This window comes from Phocoena sinus, chromosome 13, assembly GCF_008692025.1.
Source record: "Phocoena sinus isolate mPhoSin1 chromosome 13, mPhoSin1.pri, whole genome shotgun sequence".
Lineage (NCBI taxonomy): Eukaryota > Metazoa > Chordata > Mammalia > Artiodactyla > Phocoenidae > Phocoena > Phocoena sinus.
The window spans coordinates 76,487,768-76,515,082 of NC_045775.1; the positions used below are offsets into that span (position 1 = coordinate 76,487,768).

The 27,315-nt window shown below is 45.2% G+C and overlaps 1 protein-coding gene across 5 annotated transcripts in view; it reads right to left on the bottom strand.

The window, feature by feature from the left end:
- Positions 1 to 18,741, bottom strand: part of ST3GAL5 (ST3 beta-galactoside alpha-2,3-sialyltransferase 5) — a 47,155-nt gene extending 28,414 nt beyond the window's left edge. For 2 of the 5 annotated variants that reach the window (XR_004352730.1, XM_032652349.1), the window contains exon 1: positions 18,543 to 18,741. Coding sequence is in view for 3 of the 5 variants with exons in the window: in XM_032652349.1 (XP_032508240.1) it covers positions 18,543 to 18,633 (91 nt within the window). In the remaining 2 variants the exon portion in view is untranslated. Of the gene's footprint in view, positions 1 to 152; positions 465 to 17,995; positions 18,247 to 18,542 lie in introns of all 5 variants that reach the window. The other 3 variants (XM_032652350.1, XM_032652351.1, XM_032652353.1) reach the window with 3 other exon arrangements.
- Positions 18,742 to 27,315: the final 8,574 nt, after the last annotated feature.

Here is a 27,315-nt window from a genome sequence, read left to right on the forward strand (position 1 = left end):
GTCTCAGCACTGCCCCCTCCATCTGCTGAATCACAGGATTCATATGAACGTTAAAGTTTGAGAAGCACTCAAGGTATTCGGTCCAGACATTTATTGGCGCAGAAAGATACTGCAAGAAAAAAGCAGGTCTGTAAAAAATTATGTACATATACCTATAATCATGTCCTAGGGGGCACCTACTCAAGGTAGGAGAATTTGATTTCCCGTGAAGTCAGTGAGTCCTCCTACTTGGGTTGGAATGTCTTCTTCCAATTTCGAAGGGACCATATGGCTTCAACACGACAAAAGGAGGGCCAAGCAGAGTCATCTTCACACACGTGCTGTTGACATACGGCTGGGTGGCCTTAAGACGCTCCCTCGGAGAACCCGGGCTTTACGTATTTCTAGTCATAATCATCTCTGCACCACCTGCACTGTGTCCATTCATTTCTTTTGTCTTTAATGTGCTGTTTGGTGGAGGACGGCTTGCAATGAAAAGTTCAATTAAAACGCTTATCATCATGAGACGTGTTACACGTAATTTCTGTCTTTTTGATATACATTTATCTCTCGTCTTCCCCACCGGAATGTAGACTCCATGAAAGCAGGGGTCTTTGTTTTGCTCACCACTGAGTTCCCAGTGCCTAGGATGGTAAGGGGCACACAATAGGCAACTAATACATATTTACTGAATAAATACTCAAGCTTCTTATGAGGTTTCAGAGGTGATGCTGGTTTCAGGCATGCCTCCCAGGACGTGTGTTGGCAAGCCATCACCATCCGTCCCGTGGCACTCTCCTGGCTCTGCTTCTCCATTTCCTTCACGGGCAGCTCGTCCCCTACCACCTCCTTCTAAGTGCTAGGGTCCCAAGGCTCATAAATGTGTCCCTCCTTTCATTCAGACTGCCAGAGTAAGAGCCTCCACTAACCCTTTCTATGCAGAAAAGGCCTGGCTTTCAAAATTATATATTTCTACTCACAGGTAAAACTGTCACAGATGCTTCTCAAGTGCTTGTATACCTGATGAAGAAATCATTCTTATTAAGGCCCTGACGAAGAAATACTAAGGCAAGGTCCAGGCCTTCAGTCCACTTGTAGAACTGGCACTAACATTTTCAAATTAAGACTTAACCATCCAAGATAAGAATACAACAGACGCTGCAAAGCAGTACATGACAAACTGTCAGATTAACTGTACAGCCAATTACTGGTGCAAGAGAGGGTAGGACATTAATATTTATTGGGAGGAATAAGCCTACACATGATATCATTAAATCTGAAAAACACCTTCTTTGGGGACTTCCCTGGTGGTCCAGTGGTTAAGAATCCACCTTCCAATGCAGGGGATGCAGGTTGGATCCCTGGTCAGGGAACTAAGATCCCACATGCCACAGGGCAACTAAGCCTGCACGCCGCAACTACTAAACCCACCTGCTCTGGAGCCCTCACACCACAACTATAGAGAAGCCCGCATGCCACAACAAAGATCCCACGTGCCGCAACTAAGACCTGATGCTGCCACATCAATCAATCAATATTAAAAAAACCCAAACACCTACTTTTTTGAATTGCTATCTGCATTTAACCTGCCGAAGGTCACACATAGACAAGTAGGGAGCTGAAATTTCCAACCAACATCTATCTGTGTCCAGGTCCACGCCCTTCCACCTGGGGGTACTTAGGCAAGGTAGATATTGGAATTAGGTGGGTATACCTGTATGTGAAGGTTTTTTTGGTTCTTTATTTTTTTTAATAATAAAGGCACGCCAAAGCACAGATTATTAGAAACAAAAACCTGAAACTGACAAAGCAGTAAATAAACCAACACAGCTGGAGTGGACAATCTGGGAAGATGAGCAGGTAGAGCTTAGATATTAACACGGCAGCCGGAAGAGCATATGCCCTTCGAGGTGGAAGGTGTCTTGAGAAGGACTTCACAGCAAGAGAGAAGGAAGCCTCACCCTAGGCTGTCCGGGGACAGCGGGGCACGACACTGGACGCTCGGGTGGAAAGGGAGCCTGAGGCCCATCCTGGTGAGGAAGAGGATGGGACGAGGGCAGAGATCGATCAAGAAATGATGAAGGGGCTTCCCTGGTGGCGCAGTGGTTGGGAGTCCACCTGCCAATGCAGGGGACGCGGATTCGTGTCCCTGTCCGGGAGGATCCCACATGCCGCGGAGCGGCTGGGCCCGTGAGCCATGGCCGCTGGGCCTGCGCGTCTGGAGCCTGTGCTCCGCAACAGGAGAGGCCCGCGTACCGCAAAAAAAAAAGAGAGAAATGATGAAGACTAGCGCCAAAAAGAAGCAGGCGAAAATCAACCTGGGTCCCGGTTATGGAAAGCAGTAGGATCGGAAGTCAATTTTTGTGGTTTAGTGATGATGATGTGAAGAACTTGAGATGATAAATAACTCGACAAAGATGCCCAGGATGCAGCTGGAAATGCGGCCTGGACTCCCCAGAACGCCCATCCCTCCAGCCAGCCTTTCTTGGCAGGTCCGAGAGTGATTAACTTCTCTCCTGTGGACCTCGACTGGTACAAGTCACACGCCATCCACGGGAAAGTGGAGGAGACAGTCACTGAAATCATGCTTGGATTTTGTTTTAGAGGAAGAATTGTACTTGACAGAGGAGGACAGGAGACAAGACAGAACGCCTGCCTCAGGGGGGACGGCTTTGGAATGCGCAGATATTAAACACCTCCCGCTGCCAAGGATAACACACCAGCTACAGCAGGCGCAGAGGGGGCTGGGTGAGGAGGGGAGGCCCACCCCGCGGGCAGAAGGAACGAGCAAAGCAGAGGCCTGGGGAGTCTGGAGAGCGAGTGACTAGGTACAGCTGCGAAAGTATGGCCTGGGGTGTGGGCGCAGGCAGGAGTTAAGGGCAATACTGTGGTCTCGTTGGACACCCCAGGGCTGGTGCCACATCTCGGCTGTGAGTGTTGTCTGCTGACAGCACACCGCTGCCCCCTTCTCTGAGGATCTGTCCTCTGTCCCCAGCCAACGATTGATTGACAGGGGGACAAAAGGCCTGGGATTACCCTGGAGAGCAATTCAAGCTCCAGAGCTCCCTGGGGGAGCAGCTGAGACCACAATTCCTGTTCCAGGCTCTGCTTCTAGGGAACCTGACCTAAGACAGGTCATTAGGTCAGCAGGGTCAACATATGGATGATGGCAGAAGGTCACGGACGATCATGAGAAGCCCTTGAAGATTTTATTCAGGGGGGTCATGAGATGTGGAAGAGAGTCGCCGGGGAGGCAGCAGGGACGGGGTGGAGGGGGACAGCCAGAGACTGGACTGGTCTCAGCAGCAGACCCTGTGCCCCAGCCCCCATGCTGTGGCCAGGCGGGCAGGAAGGGCTTCCAGCTGCAGAAGAGACAGGGCTTGAGGCAGGTCAGATGTGGCAAGCAGGCAGGCGGGAGGAGAACTCAAGTGTCAGGGAGGTCACAAGGAGGACGTGTGCCCTTGCGGAGTCCCCAGTGCCAGTGGGCCATTAGGCTGATAAATGCAGCTTGGAGCCCTGGGGAGGGATCTAAGCTGGAGTATCAGTCAGGGGTGCACTTGGTCGCACGTAACAGAAACCTGGGCACCAGGTTGGCTTTCAGCCAACTGGGGGTGTCTTTTTTTTTTTTTTTCTTTTTTTTGGCCATGCCGCGAGGCATGCGCGATCTTAGTTCCCCAACCAGGGATCAAACCCGTACCCCCTGCAGTGGATGTTTGAAGTCCTAACCACTAGACTGCCAGGGAATTCCCCAGGCGTGTGTTTTTCTTACAGAACAGGCGCAGTGGCTCTGCAAAGCTGTCCCTGTCCCTGGCTCCCACCAGCCTCTGCTCCAAACTCCAAGCAGGAAGGAGAAGAGGGATGAGCCAGAGAGGAAGGGGAGGCACCTCCATCAGGAAAGGAAAAACTTCCCCGGAAATCCCTGACGGGCCTCCAATTCTATCTTGTTAGCCAGAACTGCATCAGGTGACTACCCCCAGCCGCAAAGTTGGCCAGGAACTTTTCACAAATTGGGCAGGCTGCTTCCACACAAAATTAGGATTCTGCCAGTAATGAAGGAGGAGAGAGGAAATACCTAAATCAGCAGTAGGGCCAGCCACAGCCGAGATAAGGGCCTGGGGCTGTTTAGATAAAGGAACAATTAAGGTTGTTCTAAAGAGATTAGATATCCAAGGGGAAGAACAAAAGGCAGAGCCTTCTAAGGGTTGGAGAGGTGAGGAAGAAGCACAGAAGGTGCTGCTGGAAATCAGAAGAGGAAACCTTAAGTAAAATCTGTGACTCTGCTGTGACAGTTCCAAGCCTGGGTTCCATAACACTCCGGAAATTCAACTATTTAAGAAAGGAGCACAATAGCTCCTAAAACAAAATGCATTTTGGATCGCTTTAACCTAAAAAAGTAATATGGGTGCCCCCACTGTACACAGAATAAAGGGTGAATTCTAATTTCATCAGTTCCTCCAACATGCTCTGTGGGAATGCCAAGATGAAATGGATTAAGTCCCCATTTTCTAGAAACCCGAGGTCCAGGGAAATGACAACAGGAACGTAACTCCAACGGCGTGGGGAGGGCTTCAGGAAAGGAGGCTGTTCACAAGTGTGGTGCCGGACATCCAGCACAGACACAGGCACGGTGGCCTCCCCAAAGCCCACTCACAGGTACTATCACAAAAGCCACGGGGCTAGGGCCCAGAAGCTGGGAAGCAGTGGGTCAGAGTGAAGTTCTAAACTAAACTTTCTTCTGCCCCCAGCCAACAGGAAGGAGAAGTGGCGGCGGGGAAGATGGTCTCGTTGGAAAAGTTCAAAAGCACACCAGCCAGGGCCTTACCTGGGGCTCACAGTCTTGGTGACCTGTGCTCCCTGTCCAACCAAGCTGACAGGCATCCTCATATAATCTAGGTGGCTAATTTCAAACCAGTTTCAGCCGTGGAACTCTTTGTGTGTTTCAAACAGGAACACTCGCTTAGAATCCTAACATATAACACAGATAAGAGGCATGAAGTTGATTGCTTGCAGGGTTTCTCTGCCTCGGCACTACTCACGTTTGGGGCTGGGTAATTCTTCGTTGTAGGAGGCAGAGAGGCTGTCTTGTGCATTGTGGGCTGTTTCACAGCATCCCTGGCCTCCACCCACTAGATGCTGCTAGCATCTCTGGTCCTTGCCCTCTCTCCCAGCTGTGACAACCAAAAATGTCTTCTGACCTTGCCAAACATCCCCCAGAGGGCAAAATCGCCCCCGACTTTACCCATTGGGATAAAGTCACTATATATTAAAATCTCAATACTGCTGTATTTTTTAAAGGATTGCAGGTAATTAAACAATGCAAAAACTGAAAATCAAAGACTGTGGGCTAAAAATTGATGTTTCTTGACCTTCGGTATCCAATCTTTTTCTAGATTTGGTTTGGGTTGCATAAGCTCACGAAATCCTGATTCAGCAAGATATGTGGTCGTGTTCTCATTGTGTACAATGGAACAGGAACCAACTGGCAGGCACAGCCCTGCATTCACACAGCAGCCTGCTGAAGCGGGTTCACAGGTGTGCATGGGTGAGGAAGGACAGCTTTCACTCCTGGATCCACGCAACTCAAGCAGATCACCTTAACCATCTCAGTCCACGCCCACCAGCAAAGGGTGCAAACCTCTGCTATATGGGACCTTCCTATTTCTGCTGGGTAGGCAGTGTCTCATTTCTACTTTAGGAATGTGAGATTTCACCCATGATGTCAAAACCACAACAAAAGTGCTGGTGAGAGCACTGATGCTGAGATCACGCTCAGACATCTCCCCAAAGCTTCTAATATTTGTTCAATTTAATTGATCAATGCCTCCACCCGTCTCAGCCTGCGGTTCTCCAACCTGACCACGCACAAGAACCGCTTGCTGCTGTAACGTACACAGGTTCCCAGACCTCATCCCCAGAATTTCCCACCTGGCAGGACCAGGTGAGGACACCAGATGTGCATTTTAAGCAAGTTCCCCTGAGTTCTGTGGGTATGGCCCACAAGCCATACTCCAGCAAGCTTCTCACAGCTGCGATTAACAACAGATTTTAGCCTAAAGATTTTCAGATCCTCCTGCAAACTGCACAAAATGATGAGGACCTGTCTTCTGAGAAAGCAAATAAAAGTGTTGCTCTGCGAATATGTAGTCTACACTCTACTATTTTTGACCACCTACCAAGATGCAAGCAACTGCAAGATGATTCTGAGGTATGCTTTTTAATCTACTTCTAATCAACTGGCATAGCTCCAATGCGGAGAATACATGAGGACTATCATTCAACCTCCTTTTTATGGGTTTAAAATTGTTAAAGGCAATTAACTGAGCCCTCACAGTACGTGAACGTTTTCCAAAATGAGAACGTGCCCGGCAACTGCAGATGGTATTTCTCCAAGGTTTTACTGAAGTGACAAAAGATATTAACAGGACATCCACTGTTGCAGTGTCAAATCTGGAGCCCTCTCCCCGTCCCCGCACTCTTCTCACTCGCCTCTTCTCTCTGCTTCGGCCTAGCAGGCCTCCTGCTGTTCCTCAAGGGGTGGGGAGGCCATCCCCACTTCCACTTCAGGGTCTTCACTGGTGGTTCCCTCTGCCCCTCTTCCAGAAGGCTCCCTCCCGCACCACCTTTATCCTGGTTTTTATTCAAAAGTCGCCTCCTTGGGCTTCCCTGGTGGCGCAGTGGTTGAGAGTCCGCCTGCCGATGCAGAGGACACGTGTTCGTGCCCCGGTCCGGGAAGATCCCACATACCGTGGAGCGGCTGGGCCCCTGAGCCATGGCCGCTGAGCCTGCGCGTCCCGAGCCTGTGCTCCGCAACGGGAGAGGCCACAACAGTGAGAGGCCCACGTACCGCCAAAAAAAAAAAAAAAAAAAAAAAAAAGTCGCCTCCTTGATCACCCTCTGTAGCACTGCATTCTCACCCTAAGCCCTGTGATTCACTTTCCTGCTTTACTTTACCTCATACACTCATTACGACCCGTACGTATTTGCCTACTGTCTGCTCTCCCCACTAAAACATAAGATTCCTAGACTGTCAATGTTGTTCACTGCTGTAACCTCAGAACCTAAAACAGTGCCTAGCATGTAAAAGGCACTTAAATACTTGAACGAATGAACCAATGAATAAATGAATGTACTGGTCAGCAGCCTGGACCCAGATCCCCACAGAAAAGCTAACCCAAACTCAGCAAGATCCTAACAGGAGGCAGATGTGAACACCAGATCCCTCTATGCGTCCAGATACCACAATCATTGGTTGTTTGTAGTCTCCAGGGCACACCTGGCATACAGACAACAGGGACAGGAATCCTTTTTCAAACAAGAATCACTGCGTGTGTATGGTGAGGAAGGGTGAGGAAGGGAGATAAATGATTGTCCCATCCACCACCAAGGAAATAAAAGAGCAACTGGAACATCACTTATATGTAGAATCTAAAAAAGCATAACTCGTAGAAACAGAGAGTCGAGTGGTAGTTAACAGGGGCCGGGGTGGGTGGGTGGGTGGGAGAAATGCGGAGGTGTCAGTGCCCAGTTACAAGAATAAGTTCTGGGGATCTAATGCACAGCATGGTGATTTAGTTAATAATACTGTATTTGCATACTTGAAAGTTGCTAAGAGACTAGATCTTAAATGTTCTCACCACAAAAAAAAAAAAAAGATAACTATGTGTAGTAATGGATGCTTTAGCCAAGGCTACGGTGGTCATCATTTGGCAACATACAAGTGTAGCAAGTCAACATGTTGTACAACTGAAATTCATACAATGTTATATGTCAATTATATCTCAATAAAGCTGAGGAAAAATCCAATAAAAATAAAAGAGAGACTGGATCTGTTTTGTTTTTCAAGAAAAGAGGGAGAAAATACTTAACCGTTTGGCTGTTGCCTGTTTCACGGTGGCCAAGTCACCTCTCTGAGGATGTCTGCTAACATGTAAGAAGCAGGTTGGGTGCTAATGAAGGTACACTCTGCCTGGGAAGCCTCTTTCGCAGGACAGCTGGAGGTCTATTCTCAACCAGGCAAATGTGTGCATTGGAGTTGGTTGACCAGATACCCGGGGATGCAGCAGGAGCGACGCCTTCTGGGACAACAGTGGTGGCGACATCAACAGGAAGTTGGAGAAAGAAACTTCCTGTCAGGTGAAACCACACTGAGTGGTCTCTAACCTGTACTCTACAAAACCAATTCTGAAGAGAGCTCAGTGTTGCTGGAAATGATTCAGTAGCAACCCTGGAAAGGGCAGCCACTCAGAGTGCTGGCCTCTGATGCTACGCTGGCTGCAGCGCCACGATCTGGAGGCTTCTGGGTTTTAAAAACTTTATTTTTGGACATAATCTCAAACTTACAGAGAGCCTGCAAGAAAACTACAAAGAATTCCCCTCACCCAGACTACCCACTTGTTATCATTCTACCACATTTACTTGGTGATTCTATTATATGATGCACATACTATTTTTTTTTTTTTGCGGTACGCGGGGCTCTCACTGTTGTGGCCTCTCCCGTCGCGGAGCACAGGCTCCGGACGCGCAGGCTCAGCGGCCATGGCTCACGGGCCCAGCTGCTCCGTGGCATGTGGGATCTTCCCGGACCGGGGCACGAACCCGTGTCCCCTGCATCGGCAGGCGGACTCTCAACCACTGCGCCACCAGGGAAGCCGATACTACTTTTTTAACCACTTGAAAGTAAGCTGAGGACACAATGACTTTCACCCCTAAATATTTTAGTGTTTCCTAAAAACAAGGACATTCCCAGACACAACTGCAGTATTATGATAAAAATCAGGAAATTACTTTAATACTGTTCTCTAGTTTAAAGACCTCAGACAAATTTCTTTAGCAGTCCCAATGATGGCCTCAGAGCAAAAACAGGATCACATGTGGCATTCAGCTGTCTTATCTTTTTAGCCTCCTCTAATCTGAAAGAGTTCCTTTATCTTTCATGACTTTGGCATTTTTTGAAAAGTACAGGCTAATTGTTTTGTAGAATGTCCCTCAGTGGAGATTTGTCCGTTTCTTCATGATTCAAGTTACACATTTCCGGCAGGAATATCACAGAAGTGGTGCTGGTCTGTCTCGGTGCATTTTCTCAGGAGGCACCTGATGTTGCTTTGTCCCATTACTGGTGATGTTAAATCAATTGGTTAAAGTTGTGAAAGGCAGCGGGCTTCCCTGGAGCGGCTGGGCCCGTGAGCCACGGCTGCTGAGCCTGCGCGTCCGGAGCCTGTGCTCCGCAACGGGAGAGGCCACAACAGGGAGAGGCCCGCGTACCGCAAAAAAAAAAAAAAAAAAAAAAGAAAAAAGAAAAAAAAAAGCTGTGTAAGGCAAGTTTAACTACTGTCAAGTTACTCTTTTCGCTTTGTAATTAATAAGTAACTTGATGGGAGATACTTAGAGACTAAGTAATTACCCTGTTCCTCATCCAATCTACTGGTTTCAGCATCCAGGGTAAGGACAAAATTCTGTGTGAGGTCAAAGTTCAGGAAAAAAATCCAGGGCTGGTTGAAGCAGTAGCTGATGAGCAAGAATTAGCATTGAGACTCCTCTATCAGACTTTATTCAAATAACCACAAGGTGTGTTCACTCTTCACTATTAAGAAAAAAACACCTCTAGATTTGCTTTGGAGAGTATTCCATGAGTGCTTATGACTCAATTTTCTCTTACGTTGAGTCATGCCTGCTGGACACAGCCGTTCATTTACAAGGGTCCAGTGGCAACACCCAGGTTCAGAGGGCTGACAGCTACCCATCCTCATGTGGAGGCCTGGCTCTCCAGGGGCAATGCTGAGGGGTCAGCTCGGTGATTTCTGGTCCGCTATGGCATGGCACAGGGAGCTATATTTAAAAACAAAACTCCAACTCTCCATTGCCTTATATTAAAGCACAATCAGGTTTAGGAACTCCGATTTGGATTATTCAAGAAACATTAAAAAAAAAAAACAACTCTGTTATCACAAAGTTAGAAACTTCAGAAAGAACATTTTGAAATCACACACCGGTCGTTACACTACAGTGCAGTGATATCCACTGCTAACATTCTGGTCTATATTCCATCTGCCTTTCCTCTTTGCATATGTATATTTTATCAGGTTTGGGATCATATTACCTATACTAGCCCTCTTCAGGCTGGGTCCACTGGAGATTAAGCCCTACAGAAAAGGATTTGAGTGTCTATTTTCTTTTAAGATTTTTTTTTTTTTGACGTGGACCATTTTTAAAGTCTTCATTGAATTTGTTACAATATTACTTCTGTTTTACGTTTTGGTTTTCCAGCTGCGAGACATGTGGGATCCTAGCTCCCTGACCAGGGATCAAACCCTCACCCACTGCCCTGGAAGGTGAAGTCTTAACCACTAGACCGCCAGGGAAGTCCCTGAGTGTCTATTTTCTTAATTCTCCCAAGGATGGTATATAACTAGAATCACTCCAGAAGCACAGGAGAGAAGTTAATTCATAGTATACAATGGTGACCTTAGCGCATTAGGGCTTAATTCTCTCGTAGAGCCCCAGCTGGGGAGGGCTGGTCTGTACTGTTGTATAATTTGCTTTGTTCACCTTATAATCCTTTAAACAGACGTTTAATAAGCATACACCAAGCACTGGGAATATAAAGAAAACTAAGACACAGCCTTTCTCTTGAAATGAAAAACCCAGCTAGGTAAAGCAAAAAATAGTTAAATACTCAAAATGCCAAATAACAGAGGAACCTGGAGCGCCCCGGGCCAAGGGACCACTAGCTCCATCAGACGAAATCAAGGAGGCCTCCCTGAGGACATGATGTGTAAATGGATCCTTGAGGGACAGGCAAGACCTCAGAGACAGAAAGAAGAGAGAGCAGGCACTCCGGATGGAAGGAAGGGCATGTCAAGATGCCCAGAGAGGGCTGCTCAGGCCAGGTCACAGGGGACCTGGGGGAAAGTGGCAGAAGATGTGACAAAGAAGGAACCAGGTCCTCCCAACTGGCCCCAGAGGAGGAGGCGGCCTTAAGTGGTTCTTAAGCAGGGAGGCGGAGAGCTCACACTGGGATGTAGGAGGCGATGGGACGGAGTGGTCAAGGGGCTGCTGTGACCACCGCAGCCAGGGGTGATGGGGCAGCTGAGCCAGAGCAGGGACGGCGAGATGGGGGCTGACAAGAGTGGTGGAGGAAGAAGAGGCCACGGAACTTGGTGACTGAGCTGGCAGGGGCTGTTCTTGTCGCACCCAGCCAGCCGAGATCTGGCCTGCATAACAAATTCAGGCCGCTAATGGGAGAAAAAAAAAGAAAAAAATAGCAAAATGCAAGAAGGCTCCACCAGCTGCCACCACTCCACCATCCGCTGAGATGATTTCCCTGCCGAGGTGTGGGCACCCATCGAAGAGGAGGAGGCCAGAGGAAATAAGACAGGACACGGGGATAAACTGAGGAAACTGTCCAGAGAACTGCCTGTCCTCCTTGGGCCCCGCCAGGCTCTAACAAAGCACCTTACATAACAGCTGTCTGGCGGTGGGCCTCCACGTGACAGCAAATTAGACGAGCAGAATATGCTACAGCAGAGCACGTCTGTGGCAACCTCAGGAGTGCCATAAATAAAGCCAAATCTAGAAGCTACCTTTTTAACGGGAGATTTCCCTCTTAATCTAAAGGAAACACAAGGAGTCAGGCTGAATAAGTAATAATAGGAGAAAGTGAAAGTCAGTAGAATGAACAGTTAACAAAAGCAACTCTGGGACCCAAGAGAAACAAGCTCCAAAATGGCGACCTTCCCCCAAACAGGAGTATAAAGGGAAACACCAGGTGTGAGATGATGGAAAAGTGAGTGTGCAAATTCTAAAATAACCAAGATCCCACCCCAAAAAGAAAGGGTGAGGATATGGGTTCTTAAGGTTTGGGATTATCAAGAGACATCCCCAAACAGGACCTTAGCAATAGTCCTCAGGGAGCAGCTGGCTGGTCAATGGGGAAGGGAAGGTGGAGGATTCGATACGCAGTTTATGCACTAATCTGGTACAGTGGTCCCTCAGTATCCACAGGGAATTGGTTCCCGGACACCCCCTTGGATATCATATCCATGGATGCTCAAGTCCCTTATATTAAACGGTGCAGTATTTGCATATAACCTATGCACATCCTCCTGTATATTTTATTTTTCTTTTTTTTGTGGTATGCGGGCCTCTCACTGTTGTGGCCTCTCCCGTTGTGGAGCACAGGCTCCGGACGCACAGGCTCAGCGGCCATGGCTCATGGGCCCAGCCGCTCCGTGGCATGTGGGATCTTCCCGGACCGGGGCACGAACCCGTGTCCCCTGCATCGGCAGGCGGACTCTCAACCACTGCGCCACTGGGGAAGCCTCCCTCCCGTATACTTTAAATCATCTCTAGATTACTTATAATACCTAATACAATGTAAATGCTATGTATGTAGTTGACACCATGCGGCAAACTCAAGGGTTGTTTTTCGGAACTTTCAAGAAAGTTTCCGTTTTGAGTATTTTTGAGCCACAGTTGGTTGATATGGAGGGCTGGCTGTATTCAATAACCCTCTTTGTTCTACTGGAACAGAAGAACCATACTAGTCATGTAAAACCCCAAATCCATTACCAGAAAGTGGTAATGACCCCAGAAAAGGAACTGGAGGGGCAGCGACAGGGAACAACCTGGAGGCTGACAGGCCCTGGCAGTTGAGAGACTTGAAAGAGAGGGAGCAAACACAGGAGACAAAGGAAAGTTTTGTTTGGGTCGCTTTAAGCCCAGAATAAGTTAAGCAGGTTTCAGTTCCTAAAACTGACAACATGTATTTAGGTCTGTAAGAGGCATGGCTAAAACATACAGTTGCCTTTCACACCCCAATCACATGTCCCTTTTACTCTCTGCTCCAAAAATTTGGGAAACCAGCACTTGGGCAGGCTCCCAAACAGGCATACTGTCATTCACGTAACCCCGTTTTTAATCAGGCAGGGAGTACGTGCCTGGGGGTAGAGCAAGAAGCAACACAGAAACAGCCTCTTCTAAAAGCTCTCATCTCATTTTCAAAATCAGACAAGTAGATCTAACACCATTGTAATTATTTTCCTCATTTTTCTTTTTAACTCACTCCACATTGGACATGAGGGCAGTGTTAGGAGGTATTTTACATTTGGAGGACGTGTGTATGTGTGTGCTTGGGAGGGGCTTAGAAAAGGCTCACCCCCACTCCAGGAAAAGAATGGGTAGGACTTGCTGAGGGTGGGGAGACAGGTGCCGCCTGAGCAGGGACAGTAGGCACTGAGGGGAGTTTCTGAAGGTCTAGCCCCAGAGGGAACAACATACCCAGAGGCTGGGAAAGGAAGGAGGTCATGCCATGGTGGGTTGGAATTTTATCCTAAGATAAAAGAAGCAACTGGGGGTTGGGGTGTGGATTTGAACTGGAATTGGAGTTTGGAGAGACCTCTCTTGAGGCAGGACTGGAGATGGGGAAGTCCTTTTGTGAGGCAGGACCAGTGAGGAGGCTGTCATGGAGACCCAGCAGAGTGACGATGCTGTGTCTGGAAACGCAGGAACCTGGACCAGGGAACAGAGCTGCCTCAGCCACCTCAGATCCTCCTCTCAGGAGCCCTTCTGAGGGGTGGGGTAGGAATGTCCTATACACTGCAAAGACAGGGATGCATTTGCCTCATCTACCCCCTCCAGGCCGGACTGCCTGAGTCTGGATCCTGGCTCTGTCCCCTAGAGTTTCTTAGTTTCTTAACCTCCCTGAGCCTCAATATCCTCATCTGTAAAATGGGGATAATAATGGTACCAAACTCATATGGCTTTTGTGAAAATTAAAAGAACATATATATATATATATATATACATACACACACACACACACATATACATAACATGTCTAAAACAGGTAAGGACAAAGTGAGTGAGTAGAGCATTTATCTTTATTTCTGTCCTATGTTTTGTAGCACGTGGGTTTGTTGGGGGGCGGTGCTTATAAGATTTTCAAAAAGAGCCACCCTCTGCCAACCACAAAACACTCTTAGATTCCCATGACCCTCGATTCACTTGGCAGATAACTGAACCCCACCGCTGTTAGCTCTGACTGTCCTGTTTATCACCACAAATCTCCTCAACATTTATAGGAGGCGAAGACACCACAGTCACATGTGGCTGCTGAGTAATTCAAATGTGGCCAGACCAAATTGAGATGTGCTCTAATAAAAGTATAAGATACACACAAGGCTTTGAAGACTTAGTTTGACCAGGAGAATGTAAAATAGCTCAATAACAATTTTTATATTGATTTCATAATATATTATACATATTGGGTTAACTAAAATATATTATTAAAATTAATTCACCTTTTTTTTTTAATTCCTTCCTTCTAACTCCTTGGATTTATTTTAATTGCTGTGTTCCTAACTTCTTCCTAATTTAGCTGACTAGCTCATTAGTTTTTGACTATTTTCTTGCTAATATGAGTAATTAAGACTGTGTATTTCTCTTTAAATACTGATTTAGTTGCATCCCACAAGCCTTACGTGTACAATTCATTCTACAAGTTTTTTTTTTTTTTTTTTTTTGCGGTACGCGGGCTTCTCACTGTTGTGGCCTCTCTCGCTGCGGAGCACAGGCTCCGGACGCGTAGGCTCAGCGGCCATGGCCCACAGGCCCAGCCGCTCCGCGGCATGTGGGATCCTCCTAGACCAGGGCATGAACCCGTGTCCCCTGCAACGGCAGGCGGACTCGCAACTACTGTGCCACCAGGGAAGCCCCATTCTACAAGTTTTGATTTATATATTTTCATTGTTATTACTTCTTTATCTTTCAAATTCAAAATTTTTAATTTTTAAAATTATATTCTTAAATTGATACATAATTTAGTTTCACTGTGTTCAGAGAACTTGGTCAATATGATACCGATTATTTTAAATGTTAGGACTTACTTTATGACCTGGTATATGTTCGATTTTTGTAAACGTATAATCTTCACTTGCTGGAACTATGTTTTCTATTTAATCAGTTTGATCAAGCTTATTAATTGTGTTGCTTGTTGAATCAATCCCTTATTGGAAAAAAAAAAATCCCTTACTGGTTTTTAGTAAGCTTGTTCTATCAATTACGGAAAGAGATATGCTAAAATCTCTCACTATTACGGCAGGCTTGTCAACTTTTTCTGTCATTCTGTCACTTTTTACTTTATACAGCTTGAAGCTGTGTCATTAGGTTAGAAGAATAAGCATAAGAGTCAGAAGGTTTTTTTATCTTCCTGGGAAACTGAAACTTTGATCCACCGGGTTCCTTTTAATTTTTAAAATGTAGCTACTAGAAAAATTTTAATTATATACGTGGCTTGGCTTATATTTCCATTGGACAGAGATGGTCCAGAGGAAGAATAAGCAAGGAAACCAGCTACCAAATCCTGGGCGACTAAGGACTTGACTGCAGAAAATGACAAGCAAAGAGAGGAGAGTACTGGCAGCCCTGTAAAAGTACCACAACTCTGTTCTCCTCTCTTGCTGCTGAAGTCTAGCTTGGAAATGAGAACAAGACGCTTGTGAAAAGCAGAAAGGAGTTGATGAACTCAATACATGTAAGCCTTTAATTATGAAAATGACACCTAGTCTTAAAGGCAGACTTCATGTTCAAAACACAACCTACTATTCCATCAAAACAAATTTGTTATTTGTATCACTTTTTCCCTGTTTAAATTAATCAAATCATACCACCTGATTCTGAACTATTAATTCCAGATATTTAAAACTGGAAAAGGGGAAGAATTCATGGGTATAAGGAGTTGATGAGCCATCCAGTAACTTAACCCTGGATATTCTTCCACACTCTAAAGGGGGAACAAAAATGTCTTTTGCTGAGTTTGGAAACTTTGTTGAACAGTGGTATACTTATGCCTACTTTCCTAGTATGTATGCTCTACTTAGAAAAACAAAGAAAAAGCTGTCCAGGTAAGGAAAGCCTGGTAGTGTCCTTGTAGCCCTCCAACCTCGTTTTCCTCCCGCTCCCCTATCCCTCTTCCTCACTCCCCCTCTGCACGTGTGCTCAAGCTGGGTCTCTCTCCCCGGACAGCCTGCGTGTCACCAACCACAGTCATGCAGTCATGGCTCCCTCCCACACTAGGCCAGTGATTCACCCACTTCTGGATGCCTTTGCTAACTTATACCCCTCATACCGATCCAGCCCTTGCTTCTCCTTCCTCAGCAGTTAGGGAAGTTCGTTCCATCATTGATGTGTGTATACTCCCAGTTGCTTTAATTCTGCCAAGGCTTCCCAGCTAGACCAAAAACATAGAGCATACTCTCTGGGAGTGTCTCCACAGGCAGTTCAGATTAAATCGCTTCTCAGGAACTAGCAAGGTGTGGAAAGTGAGGTTTGACCTTCTTCCAAGACTAGCCCTTCCACCCTCAGCACCTGGATGACTCACACAGAGGACCCAGAACCTTTTTTACTGTCCCATTCACCTCCCAAGAGCCAACCTGCTAGATAAACTCCTGCCAAACAGACCAGCAGCGAAAGCAGGGAAGGACTGAAGGAGGCACATCAAAGAACAAAGGGTTTGTTCTTATCCTGTCTTGAATATAGTCTTAAAATTCAATACTACTACTCAGCCATAAAAAAGAACGAAATAATGCCATTTGCAGCAACATGGATAGACCTAGAGATTGTCATACTAAGTAAAGTCAGACAAATATCATATAATATCACTTATATGTGGAATCTAAAAAAATGGTACAAATGAACTTATTTACAAAACAGAAATAGAGTCACAGATGTAGAAAAGAAACTTATGGTTACTAAGGGGGGTGGGGGGAGGGATAAACTGGGAGATTGGGATTGACATATACACGCTACCGTATATACAACAGATAACTAATAGGGACCTACTGTATAGCACAGTGAACTCTATCTACTCAGTACTCTGTAATGACCTATATGGGAAAAGAATCTAAAAAAGTGTGGATATATGTACATGTATAACTGATACACTTTGCTGTACAGCAGAAATTAACACAACATTGTACATCAACTATACTCCAATAAAAATTAAATTTAAAAAATTCAATACTAATCTATGTGGTAATATGAAACAATTTGGCAGTCTGTGCCAAAATTATAAGCATTTTCAAAATAGGTAGTCATAAATGTGCATTTTTAGAATTTCTGCCTGTTGGCCCTCTCCGTCTTCTACAAACACCTTCGTGCCTTCCCACCTCACCCATTTCTTTTCTCGCCTAGAGGAAGACACAGCTACTAATCATAACCAAGGTTCATTTTATCTTACAGAAACAGCGGCACTCAGACACATGAAAAGGCTAACGACATTCCAGTCACAGGGCTCTGCCAGTTCACATTAGTCTCTCCTTGTCCCAGCACTGACTGGAATTTAGGTGATCCCCTGGCTCTACGACTAGAAATTTAAGACATTCTTCTAAACCATCAAGCTTTCAGGATTATGTGAGTGAAACCACAACCCATCCTGACAGTTTTGAGTTTGTGCCCCTTCACTCAACAGACAGGATTCCTCTTCCAGGTTCAGGAGAGCGCACTCTTCTGTGGAAGAGGATTACCAAGAGAAGGGCTCCGCTTAACACCAGAGGGCAGGAGATGCGTCTCCTTTCTCTTTGTAATCCCAACACCCAGCATGGTGCGTGGCCTAATGAGCAGGCAACCCGAGGGTGCCAGATGAAGGGTAGCAGGTAAAACCATTTTCCCTTTTAAATGAACAATACCTAATGAAGCAACGTCATAAACATGAATTAAGACATGAGGACATAAATTTGTCTTTCAAGTCAGCTAATGATTCTGCAGGACCCTCTTCATTGGTCAACACATTTTGCAGTCAGAACCACAGAACCAGGGGCCTGAAAGGGGCCTTGGCCATCAGCAGGTCACACCTCCCAGTACAGATCAGGAGATGGAGTCCTACAGGGGGATCAGTGTCCGCCAAGGTCACGCACCTGATGTGGGGTTGGGCAGGACCCCTCGCCTCTTCCTATTCGAAGATGCTCCCCGAAAATCTTGCATTACTTACACACTAAAGGCTCATATGAATGCCATTGCTTACAATTCAGGAGAAACCAAAGGTCACCAAAACGTGTCTCTTCCGCAGGGCTGGCCGCATTGAGGAAGCAGGGAAGATCACTGGCGAATTTCTACCTGCAGACACCGCACGCTTTCCCGATGGATGCAAAGGTCAGTTTCCGGAGCTGCTAGTCATAGGGTCCCCCAATTCTGTCCGGGGGAAATGAGTCAACTCTGCTCTCCTGGGCTCGGAAGCTTCCAGCAATGAATTAAACCCCAAGTCGATGTGAAAGACTGAGGGGAAAGGGACACCAAGCCTGGACCCCACGTCCCGGTCGTTCACCCCTCTGCCTCCACCGCGTCCACACTTGCGCGGGCCGCGGCGCCTCCCGCCGGTCCACTCCGCGCGAGGCCACGACTCCCAGCCCGCGCCCCCGCCAGGCGCGTTTGGGGGAACCGTGCCCTGGGCGCTGCCCGCGGGGGCTTGGGCGGAGTCTCCGGGCCCAGCCACGCGGGGGCAGGGACGGATCTGCGCCGCCGCCCCCGGCCCGCGGGCCCCGCTAGGCAGAGGAGGGGGCTGCGCCACGTACCTCGACCGGCAGGTGCCGCCGCCGCCACCGCCGCCTTGGTCCGCGGCTGCAGGGGACGCCGCTCCGCGCCGCCCTCCGCCTTCGTCCGCATATTAGGGAGCGGGCGCCAGCCTGCCACCAGTCCTGGGCCCCGCGCCCCGGCCCGCCCCCTGCGCCAAGCTAGCTAGCGCCCATTCAGTCCCGGACTGTCCGCTCCCCAGCTCAGATGCGGAGGAGGGGCGTGGGGCGGGGCCTGGAGTCACGAGGACACGAGAACCAATCGGAGCGCGCGAGGGCCCCAGAGGCTGCCCTGCTGCACCGACGCTCAATCCTCCACCCTGCGGGATTAGGGGAACTGGCCACCCCCAGCCAGACGCCCGTAGCTGGAAACGCGCTTGGCTGTGTGCTGGCCCTGGTGAGGGTCCCGGGCACCCACCGCCCTCTGGATCTCTGCGTGCGGTTAGATGGCGAAGGAACAAAAGGTGTTTATTATAGGCTTTTACTGCACAGAGGACTCGTAGATGCGGAGCCGCTGAATGAAGGGGCTTTATGTAGTCACGTGCTTTATTCTCTAGGACGGACCCGCAGGCGATACTGGTTTGGAGTTCCTGGAGCCCTCGACACAATGAGAGCAGCCTGAGTGTGTCTGGGCATTTGCCGAACAGCTTTCTGTTGTTCCACGTATCAGAAAAAATCGAGGGAGCACTAGTTTCACAGATGGGTAATTAAGACCCAGAGAGCAGAAATGAGTCGCCCTAAATCATTAGGGCATTTAGTGGCAGAGCCAGGATCAGAACCTGTGCTTGGAGCGCCCATTTCCATAACTCCGGAGTCCCCCTCGATTCTGGAGCGGAAGTGTCATACAATTTTTAAAAGTGTGAATATTAGTGAATCCCACAATTCAGGAATTAAGAGGACTTGAAAGCACGGATATGTTATTTCGTTAACACAGGCAGGTGTGTATAATGCGCCTGGGACATTGCTGTGCCGTAGGACTTGTTGACTCTTCAGTAAAGTCAGTGAAGTTGATCTGCTCTCATAATTTCCTTTCGGGTTGGTGAGCACAGAGCATCCCAGTCGTGTGCCTGTGATACCGGTTCCAGTTCCCGTTTGAAAAAGAAGATCCTAGACAAGGAGCAAAATATATTTGCGTGCACCGAGAGTCCTGTCACTCTTTTTGTTCAACAGCTTGCACACGGTTTGTATAGCTCCAAACCCTCTTTGGGGCTGTCTGTGTTCTTCCCTGGGTGGGGGCAGGGGTGCTGGGGAAAAAAAAAAAAGGTGGTATCTGGGTAACAAAATCAGAAGGGAAATCTCAGAGATGAAGGGGTGGAAGGACTCTGCCTTCACACCTTTCAAAGGGATTTTGTAGTAAAAATGTTTCTGGATTATTTTAATTTGAAGACACATGAGCATTTTGAAAATGTTGGAGGAAAAGCTGTCACTAGGAGATCTGAATCCAGTGTATTGGCCAAGGCTGGCCAACAGAGCAGCAGCCTAGCTCTCTGTTGTCTCTGGGGTCAATGACAGCTGCAAGGAAAATGCTGAGCACCTCCCCCCCTCTCTCTTGGAGACCAGCAGAGGCCTGCCTGATTATCAGATACTCTTTACCTCTACTTGCCTCAGCGGCTTTCCCCCTTTTCTCCCAGATACTCCTTGTCTATAAAGCCAGGCCTTGTTTGAAAGTATTTATTTAGAGCAGGAACAGTTGACCTTCCAGTCAATCCACCACCATGATGAGGCCTTATCACCACCACTGTCCTCTCCTGGGCAGGACCCTCATCCATCCACCTCTGCATTTCAGCCAGCCCTGAGACAGGCATGGCCCAGACACCCTTTATGGCTGGCATGGGGGTCAGCAGTACTCTGGCTTGGAAGGTAGTGAGAGAAGCTGACCCACTTGTGCAACAAGACAAGCCGTGCCCTAAACATCCTTTCCACTGCCTGCAGGGTCACCCTTAGTTACTTTTGGCCACGCCACAGGGCATGCAGGATCTTAGTTCCCCAGCCAGGCATCTAACCTGCACCCCATGCAGTGGAAGCGCAGAGTCTTAACCATGGGACCGCCAGGGGAGTCCCCGCCACCCTTAGTTACTGTTCAGGGTTAAGACAGAGATTCCCAAATGGTAGATGAGAATCAGCCACTGGATCTCAAAGCCTCAACTAGAATCTCTTCAAGTCAGTGGCTCGTCTCAGAAAAGCCTTTGGACCCTGACTAGCAAAATGGTGGGGCTATTTGTGAATCTGGAACAGCACCCATGATTTCGTGATTCGTTAGTTCCTTATGCTCATTACTTTGGTCATTCTCCTAGCTGGCACTGCCCCCAACATCCATCCCATCTTCCCCCTCTGTGATGCAACATACGGTTTAAGTAAGTCTGCCCCACTCTTAGCTCTATGACTGGGCTGTGATTGGTCTAAATTGGTGGTTCTCAAAGTATGGTCCACAGACCCTTAGCTGGGGGGGGGCGGGGGTGGGGAGCGGATCCCTGAGGACCTTTCAGAGTATCTCTGAAGTCAAAATTATTTCATTATAATCTAAGACTTTATTTACCTTTCTCACTGATGGTGCAAAAGCAAAGGTGTGCAAAAGGTATGCAACTGTAGTAGTATTTTCACCACAACACATTCATGGTGAAAAAAAAATGTGGTTTCATTTAAGAATGTTCTTGATGGAGCAGCAAAAATGTGATTACCTCATTAAAATCTCAATCTCTGGGACCTTCCTGGTAGCGCAGCAGTTAAGAATCTGCCTGCCAATGCAGGGGACATGGGTTCGAGCCCTGGTCCGGGAAGATCCCACATGCCGCGGAGCAGCTAAGCCTGTGAGCCACAACTACTGAGCCCACGCGCCTAGAGCCCATGTTCTGCAACAAGAGAAGCCACCACAATGAGAAGCCTGCGCACCGCAATGAAGAGTAGCCCCTGTTCACCGCAACTAGAGAAAAGCCACTTGCACCAACCAAATAAATAATTTAAAAATTAAATAATTAAAAAAAATCTCAATCTCTCTTGAGTACACACCGTTTAAATATTTTATATGGCAAAATGGAAACTGCACATAAAACACTTTTGCCGCAAACTGAAGTATGATGGTTGTGTAAGGAGAAGCACTCATGCAATCATTTGAGTTGCAAGCTGAACTAGCTGGTTGGTTTTTGTTTTGTTTTTTTCATGGAACACCATTTATGCTTGAGAAAACAGCTGACAAATTATGGTTATTTCAACTTGGGTATTTGGTAGACATTTTCTTGAAAATCAACTAAGCAATCCTGTCTCTTCAAGGACAACAATTGACTACTTGTTGCCAATGGTGAAAAAATCCCAGATTTCAAAAGGGACTTGGAATTTTGGAAAACTTGTATCACCATCAGCTTGACAGCTTGTCAGTATTTCAGGACTTTTCTGATGTGATCAATGGTAATATAAATGAAGGTGATTTTTGGACATTGGATAATGTATTGTGTGCCAATATTTGGAAGACCTGCACTTACTCAGTGAATCGATGTTTTCCAAATGGCTAATGCATGATGCTACAAAATCATGTATGGGTAAAAGATCCGTTTTAAATGCAAGGCAGACAATGGGTTTCCTTTTCTTTTATTTATATTTTAATATAAAACAGATTTTACTTGTTTATTTATTTACTGGCTGAGCCACGTGGCATATGGGAATCTTAGTTCCCCAACCAGGGATTGAACGCCTGCCGCCTGCAGTGGAAGCGCGGAGTCCTAACCACTGGACCGCCAGGGAATTCCCCAATGGATTTTAATTTAACAGTATGAAAAGTTCATAGTTAAGGTTTCAGATTCCACAATGCAACAAACTTTTAAGAAATCACCTCTTGTAGAGTTTTGGTGTACTATCAAAGAAGAATGTCCACAATTATCCTAAAAGGCCATTAAAATATTCCTCGCTTTTCCAATTACATGTCAATGTGAAGCAGGTTTTCTTCACATACTTTAACCAAAACAATTTTCAACAGATTGAATGCAGAAGCAGATATGAAAATCCAGCTTAATTCTATTAAGCCAGACTTAAAGAGACTTGCAAATATGTTTTTTAAAAAAACCATTCTTCTCATCATCTTTTTGTTTTGGAAAACGTAGACTTTTTTGCCAACATATTAACATGTAATTTTATTATTTTTTATGAATTATGTTATTATTTTTTAATAATTTAATTTTTTCTTCCAGTTTTATTGAGATATAATTGACATACGGCACTGTATAAATTTAAGATGGACAACATAATGCTTTGACTTACATACATCATGAAATGACTATCATAATAAGTTTAGTGAACACCCATCATCTCATATAGATACAAAATTAAAGAAATAGAAAAAAAATTATTCCCTCATGGTGAGAACTCTTAAGATTTACTCTCTTAACAGTGTTCATATATAATGTACAACAGTGTTGATTATATTTATCATGTTGTACATTACATCCCTACTACTTGGAAGTTTGTACTTTTTGACTGCTCTCATCCAATTCACCTCCCCCGCATCCTATGCGTTTGGTAACCACAAGCCTGATCTCTTTTTCTGTGAGTCTGCTTGTTTATTGTTTGCTTGTTTTTAAAGTATAATCAACCTACAACACTATGTTAGTTCCTGTTATATAGTATAGTGGTTCAATATTTCTGTACATTTCAAAATGATCACCATGGTAAGTCCAGTTACAATCTGTCACCATATAAAGATATTAAATAATTATTGACTATATTCCCCACACTGTACATTTCATACTCGTTACTCATTTATTTTGCAACTGGAAGTTTGTATCTCTTAATCACCCTCACCTATTTCTTTCCTCCCTTCACCTTTCACCCCTCTGGCAAAAACCTGTTTGTTCTCTGTATCTGTAACTCCGTTTCTGTTTTGTTATGTTTGTTCATTTGTTTTTTAGATACCACATATAGGTGAAATACAGTCTATGTCTTTTTCTGTCTGAATTATTTCACTTAGCATAATACCCTTTAGGTCCATATATGTTACCACAAATGGCAAGATTTCATTCTTTTTTTTATGGCTGAGTAATATTCCAGTGGGTGTGTGTGTGTGTGTGTGTGTGTATCTCACATCTTCTTTACCCATTCATCTATTGATGGGCGCTTAAGTTGCTTCCATATCTTGGCTATTGTAAATAATGCTGCAGTGAACATAGGGGTGCGTATATCTTTTTGAGTTAATATTTTCATTTTCTTCAGATAAATATCCAGGAGTGGAATTGCTAGATCATATGGTAATCCCATTTTCAATTTTTGGAGGGTTCTCCATACTGCTTTCCATAGTGGCTGCAACAGTGCACAAGGGTTTCCTTTTCTCCACATCTCCACCAAAATTTGTTATTTGTTGTCTTTTTGATGATAGCCATTCTGGCAGGTGTGAAGGTATCTCTTTGTGGTTTTAATTTGCATTTCCCTGATGATTAGTAATGTTGAGCATCTTTTCATGTGCCTATTGGCCATTTGTGTTTCTTCTTTGGAAAAATGTCTATTTAGATCCTCTGTCCATTTTTTAATCTGTTGTTTGTTTTCCTGATGTTGAGTTGTATGAATTCTTTGTATATTTCGGGTATTGACCCCTTATTGGATATATCGCCTGCAAATATCTTCTCCCATTCAGTAGGTGACCTATTCATTTTGTTGGTAGTTTCCTTTGCTATGCAAAAGCTTTTTAGTTTGATGTAGTCCCATTTTTTTATTTTTGCTTTTGTTTCCTTTGCCTGAGGAGACATATCTCCCCTCAAAATTACTAAGACTGAGGTCAAAGAGTATACTGCCTATACTCTTTGACCTTTCAGGTCTTACATTTAAGTCTTTAATCCATTTTGAATTTATTTTTGTGCATGGTGTGAGAGAGTAGTCCAGTTTGGTCCTTTTGCATGTAGCTGTCCAGTTTTCCCAACACCATTTATTGAAGACGTTCTTTCCCCCATTATACGTTCTTGCCTCCTTTGTCAGAGATTAATTGCCCATATAAGTGTGAGTTCATTTCTGGGCTTTCTATTCTGTTCCATTGATCTCTGTGTCTGTTTTTGTGCTAGTACAATACTGTTTTGCTTACTGAAGTTTTGTAATATAGTTTGAAATCAGGGAGCATAATACCTGCAGCTTTGTTTTTCTTTGCCAAGGCTGTTTTGGTTACTTGGGGTCTTTTGTGTTTCCAAACAAATTTTAGAATTATTGGTTCTAGTTTTGTGAAAAATGCCATTGGTATTTTGATAGTGATTATGTTGAATCTGTAGATTGCACTGGGTAGCTTGGTAAGTTTACAATATTAGTTCTTCTAATCTATGAGTATATCTTTCCATTTGTTTGGGTCATCTTCAGTTTCATCAGAATCTTATAGGTTTCTAAGTAGAGGTCATTCACCTCCTTAGTTAGATTTATTCCCAGGTATTTAATTTTTTTTGATGTGATTGTAAATGAGATTATTTTCTTAATTTCTCTTTCCGATAGTTCACTATTAGTGTATAGAAATGATCTCTGTATTAATTTTTTATCCTGAAATTTTACCAAATTCATTGATGAGTTCTGGTAGTTTTTTGGTGGGATCTTTAGGATATTCTGTGTATAGTATCATGTCACCTGCAAACAGTGACAGTTTTACTTCTTCCTTTCCAATTTGGATTCCATTTATTTCTTTTTCTTGTCTGATTGCTGTGGCTAGGACTTCCAATACTATGTTCAAGAAAAGTGGCAAGAGTAGGCATCCTTGTCTTGTTCCTGATCTTAGAGGAAATGTTTTCAGCTTTCACCATTCAGTATAATGGTAGCTGTGGGCTTGTCATATATGGTCTTTATTATGTTCAGGTATGGTCCCTCTATACCCACTTTGTTGACAGTTTTTATCAAAAATAGATGTTGAATTTCATCAAAAGTTTATTCTGCCTCTATTGAGGTGATAGTATGATTTTTATTCTTCAATTTGTTAATGTGGTAAATCACACTGATTGATTTGTGGATATTGAACTATCCTTGCACCTTTGGGATAAATCCCACCTGATCATAATGTATGATACTTTTAATGTATTGTTGAGTTTAGTTTGCTAACATCTTGTTGAGGATTTTTGCATCTATGCCCATCAGTGATATTGGCTTGTAATTTTCTTTCTTGTGTGGTGTCTTTCTGGTTTTAGTATCAGGGCGATGCTGGCCTCACAGAAAGAGTTCAGAAGTATTCCTTCCTCTGCAATTTTTTGGAATAGTTTGAGAAGGATAGGTGTTAACTCTTCTCTAAATGTTTGGTAGAATTTACGCATGAAGCTGTCTGGTCCTAGACTTTTGTTTGTTGGGAATTTTTTGATTACTGATTCAATTTCATTGCTGGAAATTGGTCTGTTCATATTTTCTATTTCTCCCTGGTTTGGCCTTGGGAGATTGTACATTTCTAGGAGTTTGTCTATTCCTTCTAGGTTGTCCTTTTTATTGGCATAAAATTGTTCATTGTAATCTCTTATGATCCTTTGTATTTCTTCGGTGTCGATGAATTTAATTTCTAATTTGGCAAGTATCAATAGATAAAATCTCCATTAAAAAGATTCTTTGGTCGCCTCGTTAATTTCTGTGAGTGTAAAGGGGTTCTGAGACTATAGTTTAAGACCTACTGGTTTCAACCACCCATAGTTGTCTCATCCTCCTTGCCACTAGGATTGGTTTATGGGTGGCCATAGGAACAAGACTGATCCAATCAGAGGAGATCCCAGGAATTTATCAAGTGGTGAGAAAGAGATGCTCTCATATCCTGCTAGACAGGAGCCAGGCAATACGTAGTCTTAGAAATTGCTGAAAAGGCAGCCAAGTAAGAAGAACTTACCTTAAGAAGAAAATAATGTTGTGGAGAAAGCAGAGAGAGAGGTTAGAAAGAAACCATTTCCTTTTTGACATTTTGAGCCACTTGATCAAACCAGACCTGCAGCCCATCCTACTTCTACACATTCCAGTTTTATGAGCCAACGAATTCCACTGTGGTTAAACTAGCCAACCTCAGGTGCCGCAATTGATGCATTATGTACCTGTTTGTGTGTATTTCTTTTTTTCCTCAACAGGTGCCTAAGGCCTCAGGATAATATACTTTCTAGGGTTTACTCATTCAGTCCTCATCACTGCAACACAAATTATCTTCTAAAGTGAACTTGGAAGGCAGAGTAGGGTCTGGGAGGAAAGGAACCTAGCACAGATGAGTGACGTCAAAAGTGCCAACATTTTTGAGAGGAACAAGGAACAGTGGCATCTGATCTTGAATAGGAAGATTATAGCAGATTTTTATTTTCTTTTGCTTTTATGTACTTTCAGATTGGACAACATGAGCATGTATCACTTTTATGTTGAGAAAAAAATAGAACTATATTCTTATTTTTTTAATAGCCCATCGAATGGGGGCAAGGCTTTGTAGGTTGGGATTGGAGAGCAGATTGCTCCCACGGCGAGAGAACTCTTGGGCTAAAATTGCTAGCAGGGAAGTAAGATCTGTAAGGCATGCAGATGGGCCTAGGAAACAAACTTCCTTTCATTTCCAGCTTTGCCAGGCGTCAACTTCAAAGATTCAGGGGAATGAACAACATCCCGAAGGGTTAAGGAATCATTAATTATGCCTCAATCAAATTGGCTGGAATATTTGCAGTTAAAAAACACAGAGAGAGAGAGAGAGAGAGAGAGAGAGAAAGAGAGAGAGACAGATGTGAAGATTATTCCAACACTGGAAAAGGCTTAAGACAGAACTTAAGTGAAAACAACAACAACAAAAAGAGGATACAGATTGTATGCAAATTTCTATCATGTGGCC